The sequence below is a fragment of the Palaemon carinicauda genome, chromosome 43 (assembly GCF_036898095.1).
Source record: "Palaemon carinicauda isolate YSFRI2023 chromosome 43, ASM3689809v2, whole genome shotgun sequence".
Lineage (NCBI taxonomy): Eukaryota > Metazoa > Arthropoda > Malacostraca > Decapoda > Palaemonidae > Palaemon > Palaemon carinicauda.
The window spans coordinates 59,959,192-59,971,691 of record NC_090767.1 but is presented as its reverse complement, the minus strand read 5'-3'; the positions used below and the strand labels follow the sequence as shown (position 1 = coordinate 59,971,691).

Below are 12,500 nucleotides of genomic sequence, written 5' to 3'. Positions count from 1 at the left end.
TCTATTGGAACTCTGGGGAAATTTCTGCCAGACTTCGTCACTAGAACTATTGTTCCCCAAAAGAGTGTTGGCAATTGGTTCTGGGTTGTTTTGGTAGGTATGATTGTGGCGGGAAATGTCCTGTTGTGGAAATTCTTGTCCACAGAGGAGGAAGAAAAGGAACCAAAGGAGTTAGGTAAAAATATTCAACTGGAGATGGAAAAACGAGTTGAGTTTTTGGACAGAGAATGGGAGTGTGCCTGGGAAGAGATCAACTCTAGATGCCAGGTGGAATCTAAACTAGAAGAAGAGAAGAGAGAGCTGAAGGCAGAGATTCAACGTCTCTCCAACACTATGGAAACTCTTCAAAAGGATCAAGAAATGGAAATTGAACATTTCTCATCCAAGTTGCAGGATCTTCAACTAACCAACGAGCAACTAAAGAGTGAACTCTCTAATAAAGAGATTACAATCGGAGATCATTTAGATAAATTAACTGAGAAGGACCAAAAGATTCTTGGACTGACTCAACAACTGGAAAAAGTTCAGGAAGAAAATGAAGCCCGAATTAATAGGGGAAGACAAACTCGAGGAAGAGATAGAGGAACTGAAAGCAGAGACTCAAGGCCTCTCCAACAGAATCGAAACTCTTCAAAAGGAAAAAAGAGGAATTATCTAATAAAGATGCTTCCATCGGAGAATATCAAATAGATTAAGTGAGATGGGACAAATAAATCTTGAAATGAGTGAGCAGCTGGAAAGAGCTAGGGATGAAAAAGTGACCTTTATTCATCGGTTGGAATCTGTATTTGAGGAAGAGACTGAGGAACTGAAAGAGACAATTGAGGAGCCATTGGGATTATTAGAGAGATGAAAACAGAGAAAGAGAGGCTGGAGGTGAGCCTGACTGAGGCTAGAATCAATGATTTGGTCAGGAATGGAAGGTACAACTGCCTCTTAGAGGAGTTAAAAGGTCTTAAGGAAGAATATCTAATTAAATCAAGGGAGATGGAGGAAAAAAAATCATGAAATGAGTGAGCAACTGGAAAAAGTTGAGGGTAAAAAAGTGGCCTCTATACATCAGTTGGAATCTGTATTTGAGGAAGAGACTGAGGAACTGAAAGAGACACTTGAGGAGCAATTGGGGATTATTAGAGAGATGAAAACAGAGAAAGAGAGGCTGGAGATGAGCCTAACTGAGGCTAGAATCAATGATTTGGTCAGGAATGGAAGGTACAACTGCCTCTTAGAGGAGTTGAAAGGTCTTAAGGAAGAATATTTAATTAAATCAAGGGAGATGGAGGGAAAAAATCATGAAATGAGTGAGCAACTGGAAAGAGCTAAGGATGAAAAAGTGGCTTCTATCCATCGGCTGGAATCTGTATTTGAGGAAGAGACTGGGGAACTGAAAGAGACAGTTGAGGAGCAATTGGGGATTATTAGAGAGATGAAAACAGAGAAAGGGAGGCTGGAGATGAGCCTGACTGAGGCTAAGACGAAAAACTTGACCAATGAAGGAAATTACACCTGCCTCGTAAATGAGTTAAAAGACACCAAGAAAGAAGCCTGTAGGGCGAAGGATGAGCTGTCTAGGGCTTCAGGAGAGATTGGCGAACTAAAGAAGAGTATGGCTTCCATGGCTAAGGAGAGAGATAGTCTCAAGGAACGTGTCTGCCATCTAAGATCTGGTGAGGAAATGGCAGAGGACAGGATCGTCCAAACCACCAAAGAAAAGGTTGGTCTGAAAGACGAGCTACTTGCGGCAAATGAGATCATCTCTTCACTTGGGCAAGTGGTATGTCACTGTTCATACAAGTTTCCTGGACCAGGGTTCGACTCCCGGCCGGTCAGAAGCTGTTGTATTTGTGCGATTTCGCCTGGGGCTCTGATCCCAAAGTTGTTAAGAGAATCCAGACATTAATGTATCAAAAATATATGGCTTATTTGAATATATATATATATATATATATATATATATATATATATATATATATATATATATATATATATATATATATATATATATTATGTTTCCTACAGGAATCCTTTTATTTTCTTAGCTTCTTTAAGTTATCAGGTGTGAGATTTTGGTTTAAGAAACGATGATTATAACTTTCCTTCTTTTATCCTGTTTTACTCATATTCATTTTCAGTCCCACATTTCTGCCTTTGTATTCAAATCTTATATCATCTTTTACGATTCCTCCCATGATTCACTAAGGAGAACTATTCCATGTGTGAATATTAAGTTGCTAAATTATTCCCAAATAATTTCAAAATTCTTACAAACTTCTAGACATGCTATAAGTAATTTAGGAGAGATGGGGTCTCCCTGTCTCATTCCTATCTTAATCGGAATTTTCTAACTGTCTTTATGTAGCTTTAAGGATGTGCTTCCTGCATAGATATCTTCAAGTGTTCTTACATAGGATTCATCTATTCCTTGTCTTTGAAGGGCTTTCATTACTGCTGAGCTTTTGACGGAATCAAAAGCTTTCCTGCATAGATATCTTCAAGTGTTCTTACATATTCATCTATTCCTTGTCTTTGAAGGGTTTTCATTACCGCTGAGCTTTTGACGGAATCAAAAGCTTTCTTGTAGATAACATGGTGGTTTGTCATACTCTCAATTTTTCTATTGGTTAATTACCTGGATATGAGTAGTTGTTGAATACCCACTTCTAAAGCCTGCCTGCTCTCTTAGTTGATTAAAGTCTTGCTGTCTTTCTATTCAGCCTAATACGATCTTATATATTACAGAGAGGAAACTTATTGGATGGGGTCACAACAGACTAGAAATCTATAAACTGTAAACTTCAACATTTTTATTGGCTGTCTTCAGCAAATCTATTTCGGTTTCTTGTTCCTTAATGATCTTATTGCATTTTTCAAGACTATACAAGTGTTTTTTCCTTTCTTCCTTTATTTTATCCGCTATTTTTTCCCATCTAGGAGTATCTTTTCTATATAGTTTGATCCTTAACTTTCATTAATTTCTAGATTTTGCCCTTTTACATATTCATCTACTGGTTCGTAACAAGTTTTTACAGAACTAGAGTAAGCCTGTCATCTTGTGTGTCAACTCTGTGGTTGCTCATTATATAAAACACATACTTCTATTGCAGCTTCTTCCCCCAACGAAATCCCTACCTGTTTCTTCATTTCCTGAGTTTCGTTATTCTTATTTCGACATAGTCCCGTTTCTACCTGCTTTCCCTCATTTTACACAATCCCTGTGATTATTTTGATAATTCCTTTGACTATTTTTGCTCTTTCACTTGTATTTAAAAGTGACGCTAGTTAGAAACACAAGCTTCCCATTTCAGAGTGTGTTGATCCCTTCAAACCTGACTATTATCTTTATTCTCTTCTTGTGTTCGTCTTCACTTGTCCGCAAGTTTGATTCCTTAATCTGATTAATGACGATGCCAAAGTTTCTAAAAATATATATCTATTCCTGTACGACTAGTTCCTAATTGCTCACTCTATCACATTATAGATTAGCGCAAAGCTTCAAGGTTTATTCGTATTATTGTTGTTTTCAATACCTGAAAGAGTCATGGAATATAGAAAATTAGGAAAACTATAATGAAAGACTTTAATTTTGTAGAAGAATCAAGACTAGATATATATTTAATTGCAAATACCAATTATACCAGAGACGGTGAGAAATGGTATTCCAGGTTCCTCGTTGCTCTCTCCACAACTCATTAGGTTCAGAAAAGTGCTGCAATCTACAGAAAATTCCTTATAATGAATTACCTCCTACACAGACAGCTTCATAGCTTACATACCTTTATTCTAACTTCTAGAACCTTTCTAATATACAGGGCAACCTCTTAAATTGGGGTTTCTAAACTTACTATTTCCTTATTTCTAAATTTCCTTAATTCATTACATTTAAAAAACTCTATCATTATCATTCCTGTCTCTATAATTTTCTTTTAATTGTAGCATATTTAACCTTGTTTTCATAACTATTATAGCCTCATTAGTGTTTAATTCTCCTATGTAATCTTTTCTACCATTTTCTATATATTCTAGGGCCATACACATGAACACATCGGACAAGATTTGATATACTATTTATCCTGAGTACATTCGTAAGTGTGAGGAGACCCGAAGGTACCATCCTGAAGAAAACTAAGAGGTTGGATGGTAGGAAAGAAATAGGGTACGGAATTAAAGTAGATAAAAAAGTGGGAATCACAAACAATGGTAAAATAGGTTAAAAAAAAAAAGAGGGGAATCAGGAACGGAGGTAACGTTAGCTTAAAAGTGGGAATTAGGAATGGAGGTAACGTAGGGTAATATATCAGGAACGGAGGTAGTCTAAAATGATAGTTATGCACTAAGCCAGCCTTCTATGATGAGTTTTTAACTACTCTATTGATATATATATTATATATAATTATATTAGTATATTAAGACTATGGACAAACTAATATATATTTATTATTTTAAACTGCTATTTTTTGCCAAATATTTGCAAGATAATAAAGGTAATATCGCCATTGTTTACATAAAAAGTTGACCATTAGCTTTTAAATTTCAATTATTGTCAACGGTTATTTCAACTCAAAATAGATGACGTCAAAGTCGTTATTTTGGCGCTAAATTCGAGCACTAACAAAATACATAGACTTTTAAGCAAATTTTCTTAGTTAAAATTAAACTTTGATAAAATCTAAGGGAATTTCATTGAAAATTTCACTAATTTTTATTCATATATTTTTTTTTTCATTTTGACCACGTGTTCTTGCTAAAAATCAGCTGATTTTTTGCTTTACCAACTCATATTTGCAATTTACTTTTAATATATCATATTTATTTGATAAATAAAGAATTATTGGCATAAAAAGCTATTTTTAATAAATTTTCCTAGTACATTAATTTAATATTTAATAAAAATTATATTTATTATGCATAAATTTAAAGTTTATACAATAGCTATATAATAGAAAAGTTGCGTAAAATGTGTTTAAAAACATGATTAATTATTATAAATATATCATAAACATATCCTAATTTAATATTAATATTGTTATATATTTTTAAATAATATTTTGATATGATTTTATTGGATATTTTGTATTTAAGCTTGTTGCCACTTAGATCATGGCGTCTACATTTAGGGGAATTATTCCAAAATCAGAAAAATCTAGGGATTTTGGGGACAAGTTTTTTAAACCAGTTTGATGTTTTAAGCAAGATTTTATTATTTATGGTTACACAGATGAAATTCATGAAATTAATAACAATTTATGATATAACTATAAAGCACAGAAATATATATAATACTGAATATATATCGTGTTGATTAATGCTAGGGAGAAAAGTAGCCCCTATCTTAGGGGAAGCTTTGTTTGTTTAGGGATTTACCTTCATAACAATGTCAATATGGCAGACGGAGTGATGCATTGATCTCATTGCTATGTCTAACTGTTCACAAGTTTTATTTGTTTTTGTGCCTTTTAAAGTGAGTTTTCTGTAAGTATTGGTGTAAGAAGTTAATCTATATAACTTTATTACTATATTGATATATAATTAAGAGTGGCAATCTTAGAATTTATTTAGAAAATATAGGTTTAGAGTTTGTGAACCGGCTTCTAGTGACAGTACCATGTGCTTCATACTATAGCCTACATAATGGTAAATTTCACATTCCAAGGTTGTATTAGTACTCATACTGTAGAAAGGTCAATTAGTAAGGTCATATTAAGGTCTATATCATAATCTGTTAATTAACTTATAGGTTGTGTTATTTACTTAACCCCAATTTTAGATTTTCTTAGTGGCAGAGACTAACCCACGTGATTCCAGTGTTATATTCTTCAAATTCCATGATCCAGACCATTCCTGGAAATTTCTGGAATCCTATATGTAGTTTTAGCTTATAAACAGCTACTGTCTGTAAATTTTATATATTGTAATTTTACCAATATTTTTCAATGACAGATCATTTCTCCCCTTACCTAACCTACTCCAGTATGTGAGGGTCTTACCTTAGACAAAGACCCCTGTTATATCTTTGCTAAAGATTATTATCTCACTTATTATAGAGTGACAAGTTGTCTAAAACTCCTAATATAATTAGCATATATCCGCCCTCAGAACTGTAGGGATTTTGAAGTTTTATAAATTCAGCGTATTTCATAAACTTAAGGTATTGCGTTACTCCGCAACCACTTCTTGCTAACTACTGCTATTGTAGATCGGAACCGGTTTGCTGGTGACATCAATCATCTGTCTTTATACATAGAAGATTGTTCACATATACGTTGTGCATTTTCTACTTTTGAGAGTATATATAAATAAATCATTGTCAGGAAAACTAATTATAGAAACCTTTCCGGTATAGTATTACTGCATTACAGGTTCTGATTTCGAACAGAAAATATGTTTTCCTGTCGTAAATAACGTGCTTTGATCGAATTTGACGTTCATTTCAACCGCAAACCAACTGAACAACCAATTCGACTAACTTTAAGTTGCCGTACTGGTTGCTGATATTATGGATGAAATGAAGGTGAAAACCAGTTAAATCACATTATTTTCTACAGGAAAATTTATATTTTCTTTTAAAAGGATTAAATATGATCATTATTTTTATATATGTTGTTAAAATCTTTAAATATAATGACTTGTTCAATGGTGTTACTTCACTCACGTATGTACTGAGAACGATAACATTAGAAACGTTACCAACGATACGGTGACATTACGAGCGATAGTAATGCTAGATATTACCATACGTATTTTCAATAATTTTTCCATATACACTTTACACAATATATACATACATACATATACCAAAGGCACTTCCCCCAATTTTGGTGGGTAGCTGACATCAACAAGAAACAAAACAAAAAAGGGGACCTCTACTCTCTACGTTCCTCCAGCCTAACCAGGGACTCAGCCGAGTTCAGCTGGTACTGCTAGGGTGCCACAGCCCAACCTCCCACATTTCCACCACAGATGAAGCTTCATACTGCTGAGTCCCCTACTGCTGCTACCTCCGCGGTCATCTAAGGCACCGGAGGAAGCAGCAGGGCCTACCGGAACTGCGTCACAATCGCTCGCCATTCATTCCTATTTCTAGCACGCTCTCTTGCCTCTCTCACATCTATCCTCCTATCACCCAGAGCTTTCTTCACACCATCCATCCACCCAAACCTTGGCCTTCCTCTTGTACTTCTCCCATCAACTCTTGCATTCATCACCTTCTTTAGCAGACAGCCATTTTCCATTCTCTCAACATGGCCAAACCACCTCAACACATTCATATCCACTCTAGCCGCTAACTCATTTCTTACACCCGTTCTCACCCTCACCACTTCGTTCCTAACCCTATCAACTCGAGATACACCAGCCATACTCCTCAGACACTTCATCTCAAACACATTCAATTTCTGTCTCTCCATCACTTTCATTCCCCACAACTCCGATCCATACATCACAGTTGGTACAATCACTTTCTCATATAGAACTCTCTTTACATTCATGCCCAACCCTCTATTTTTTACTACTCCCTTAACTGCCCCCAACACTTTGCAACCTTCATTGACTCTCTGACGTACATCTGCTTCCACTCTACCATTTGCTGCAACAACAGACCCCAAGTACTTAAACTGATCCACCTCCTCAAGTAACTCTCCATTCAACATGACATTCAACCTTGCACCACCTTCCCTTCTCGTACATCTCATAACCTTACTCTTACCCACATTAACTCTCAACTTCCTTCTCTCACACACCCTTCCAAATTCTGTCACTAGTCGGTCAAGCTTCTCTTCTGTGTCTGCTACCAGTACAGTATCATCCGCAAACAACAACTGATTTACCTCCCATTCATGATCATTCTCGCCTACCAGTTTTAATCCTCGTCCAAGCACTCGAGCATTCACCTCTCTCACCACTCCATCAACATACAAGTTAAACAACCACGGCGACATCACACATCCCTGTCTCAGCCCCACTCTCACCGGAAACCAATCGCTCACAATATATAGAAAGTACAAAAAGGCTACTGAACTTAACAAACCCACCTAACCTAACCTAGGAGTCCCAGGTCAAAAACCTCACGTTCTGTACTACGAACGATAAAATTAGCAACGTTACCAATGATACACAGTGTTAACAATGTTACTAAGGCATTGCTAACGATAGCAGTGCTTCGGTAATATTATCATGTGTATTTTAAAGAATTGTTCCATATACCCTTTACACAATATAAATTATATAAAAAGGTACAAAAAGGGTACAGAACCTAACCTAACCTAGAAGTTAACAGGTCACAAACCCAATATAATGACTTTGTTGAATGACTTGCCTTTATGACCCGGACAGCGAAACTTGCGGATCTTCCATGGGGGTAGCCGACGTTTTCCCAAAAATGTACCTTTATAAGTAGTAACAGTATAACCACACCAACGTTTCTTTTTGGTTTTAGATATCTTGGTTTGGGTATTACAGTATAATACATGAATGTCTTTCCTGTAAGGTAGGAAGGAACGGCAAATGGGCCACTGTAAACGTTGAGGTATTACATTGTGTGTTTTAAGGAAATTATCAACATTGGCTGAAGAATCATAAAAATCACCATGGAATTTAACAAATACTTTTAGGAATGGAATACTGCAGACGTTAGAAGTTTCTTTAACTTTCACCATCGCAAAATACGAAAAAATAAATCTCACTTGAAATGACGAACACCTTACAAAGACAAAGGTTTCCAGGGAAAAGGGTTTGGTGGAAGGGGTATGAATAGACCACTTAGATAAAGGAAGGGGGTAGGGAAATATTAACCGACAACCCCCTTGTGCAAACTATGAATACGTATGGGTTCGTGATTGGTTAACGGGAAAACAACAGCGTCTAGAGGGTAAACACGAAAGAACTGGAATGGGAAACTTGTATAGAGCAAGTATTTATGTGAAATCGTGGTGTGACAAGGTAATAACAAAAGAAATAAAAGCAATGTAGGAAGTTAAAATGGAATGTATGATAAATAATATTTAATGGGAATATAAAATGAGGTGACTTTATAAGGTATCGGATAATAAAACGAGTAATTATTAGTTCAAACATGTGTACGAGGGTATTACATAACTAATCAAGTAATAGACTTGAACAGAGCTGGTATAGATACGAATAGTTACATTTCACGATTAGAGAAGAAGAAATCCTATTGGTGGAGGAAAAGTCTCTGCGCAGGGAGGAGGGGTGTTTGCGCAGAAGGTCGAAACCTGCTTTGTAAGAACGCACGTACGGGAGCGTCTACAACCGGAAAGTAGAATGAGAAAAATTAAATGAAAAACACTGTTAATGTTAGCATGTTACGCTAACATTTGATCTACATCAGACGTTGGCAGCACTGGTTACTGTATTTTTTCATGAGACATAGGCTTTGCAACGGCGCCTCCAAAGTTTATCCAGTTATACTGTTTTGTATTTTCCTCTGATTATTATACATCCAAGAAGGTAATCTATAGAGAAGAAAAGGCTTGTTTTACGTTTATATATCGTTTCCCCAGTATGTTTTCCCCACCCATAACCCTGAGTTCCCACTGGGGGTCCCCTATTATCGTAGGATATAGATATACCGTGTATATATATTTCTGAAACTATTCATTTGCGACGGGAACAAGTGTCATTTTCGAGGAGAGTGTAATTTTTCCTATTAAAAAAAGTAGTTTTTTTCCTAGGTTACATTGCCCTGTAATACAGTAAAATAATACCTCCTTTTCATGGCATTTTTAAGAATAATTTGGTTCATGATTTAAACATGGTTAATATATGTTTATTCCTACATTGATGCAAAATGAGTTATCTTGGTGTTATCACTTCGGCTGGAATTTGGCTGTCTAACTATACAAGGTGTCTGATACTGACGAACGGCAGGGTGCCACGCCCCTCTCATCACTTTAAGGTGTAGTTACTTGGTTCTTAGCCCCCTAGAGTACAGACATACTCCAGGTGCTACCAGCTTTTTATTTTTCTTGTAGGTAATGGTTAGCCATTTGTGCCATGTCTGGGGACATTCTGATTCTGTTCGCTCGACGATTGGCGTTTTCTCACGGTAATGGCTGTCCGCTGCTATTACAAAACTTGGCCGCAAGTTCTCTCGCTTGAGGGTACACTTGGGCACACTATTTTATCTTATTTCTCTTCTTGTTTTGTTAGTTTTTATGATTTGTAGAGGAGATATTTATTTTGATGGGACTGTTCCTAAATTATTTAATTTTATCTTGTTTCCTTTCCTCGTTGGGCTATTTTCCCCATTTTGGAGCCCCTGGGCTTATAGCATCTTGCTTTTCCATCTAGGGTTGTAGCCTAGCAAGTAATAATAGAAATAATAATAATAATAATAATTGGGGAACTCTTCGACCGCTTACTGAGATTTAGAACCTTACAATTGAGAACCAAGGGTCAGAGTGTACTCTCATGTTTGGGGTTTATCACCTCTCATCCTGTGGCTTCATAATGCTCCTACCATAGATGAGGAGTAGGAAGGACTCGTGCTCCTACCATAATAGATGAGGAGGAGGAAGGACTCGTGCTCCTACCATAGATGATGAGTAGGAAGGAATCACTCAAGCAAAGGATGAACTATCTGTTTTATTGTCTCGATACTTAAGCCAATCGATTCGCATGCTTTCACAGGGAGAACAGTACTGTGAACTTCCACTCAAAGGATTTTCAGTACGGGGTACAGAAATTCGTGCTAACAGTACTCCATCTCTGGCATCCGTTGTATCCGAGCGTAGTCGCATCCTGTTGTAGGAAATGTCTCCTACCTAAGGATAATAAGTCTTGAATTAAAGAACAAGGTTTGGTTTTAGCGTAGGAATGAATTTCATATTTAAAAAGCAATTTGTGATTTTCATAACTATGAAAACCTGAGTCTTAAGTTTCTTTACCCTCAACGAGCAAGCCTTGAGTGAAAGCCTTAAGTTTAAAGCTTGAAGATTTAAGATTGAAGCTTAAGTTTAAAAGCGGCCAGTAATGAAGGACACATTGTATTTTGACAGTCTAAGTTTCAGTCAAGTTGTAAACATACTTCTCCTAAAGGACTTGGTTTTGTAAAGTTAGGAAAAATACAAATTTTAAAAGCTGTAATATGATTACTATATAAGAGTATATTACTTTATGTTCATTCAAACCAGATTGTTAAAAGACATCTAGAAATATACCAGACCTTTTTATTTATGCAAGAATTTTTGATCGATTGTTACCTAACAGTTTTAAGTCAGAGTTTTGGCTAACTGAACATTCGCAAATGCAAAATGTTTTTTTACTGTATAAGGATTTAGACCTATACTGTATTGTAATCTATAAAAATAGCATTTTTAAATTAGGGAAAAGTATATTAGCCCTTTTACCCCTAGGCTCTTTGGAAATTTCCAAGCCTTGACCCTCAAGGGGTTATTTTTTCCCCAGCATATTTTGCAGTATATATTTTTTAAATTGTTCTAACAGCCTTAATTTTTGTCATAGAGAGGTCAGGTTGGTCTCATTCTCTTGGAAAATGCCTGAATTTTCTCAAAAAAATTATCAAAAATATGAAAAAAAAATCTTTATAGCATTTTTTTGCAAGGACGTACCGGTACGTCCATGGGGGTAAAGGGATGAGTTTTGTGAAACGTACCAGTACGTCCTTTGGGGGTAAAAGGGTTAGTAAGTATTAATTATTTGTTAATAGTTATCTGGAGGATAGTCTATGAAACCAGACAAGGTAAGGACTTATATTCTTAAGTACCGATACTTGAGATTAGTCATAAATCATTTGCTAATGCAATATTTTAACGAGTTGGTGAATCACAAGCTAACGGCCAAGAGTCGTTAGACAATTAGGCTTTGTAATTTTTGAAAAGCAACGTTTAAAGTTTAATCAATTTTTCCGATATGTCATTTTTATATTTACCTCCGCCACCAATCTTGGAAGGATTGTTTGTTTTTTGTGAACAGCTTCCTGTCCACAATTTTAATCGTAGAGTAATGAAACTTGCAGGAATTAACTGTAAATAGATGGAAATGATTAAATTTTGAAAGGTCAAGGTCAAGGTCACAGTTGAGCAATACAGTATGTCCAATTCACGTAATCTTTCATAAGTTTGGACATCTTTGTCAGAGACACTTCAAACTTGGTTCACATTTGAGTGTATTGAAATCCTTATCAATTAATACGCGTTAAGGTCAAAGGTCAAGGTCGAGAAATAAGGTGCCGTGGCGGAGGTCTGCACTCTACTAAGTGCCCTTCTAGTTTTGAAAGCTACACTAAAAAGTTTGATGTAATTTTATATCTGTAGTTTTTATATTTGTTCATACGATAACTTGATTTGTGTAAGTTAGCAAAACAGTCATGTAAAACTGAAGTAAATTTATTCATGTATAAAATGTATTTGCCGATTCACTTTCGGTTAATATTAGTGATTTTCTGGATTCTTTATATATTTTCAAATCTATGCTTAGGCGACACCAATAGGACTTATTTTATATCAGTTAATAAAATCGCAGTT

General features: G+C 35.8%; 1 protein-coding gene across 1 annotated transcript in view; it reads left to right on the top strand.

The window, feature by feature from the left end:
* Positions 1–1,009: 1,009 nt before the first annotated feature.
* Positions 1,010–12,500, top strand: part of LOC137633910 (uncharacterized) — a 52,093-nt gene continuing 40,602 nt past the window's right edge. The window contains exon 1 of the mRNA XM_068366148.1: positions 1,010–1,767. Within this exon, the coding sequence (XP_068222249.1) occupies positions 1,010–1,767 (758 nt within the window). The remainder of the gene's footprint in view (positions 1,768–12,500) is intronic.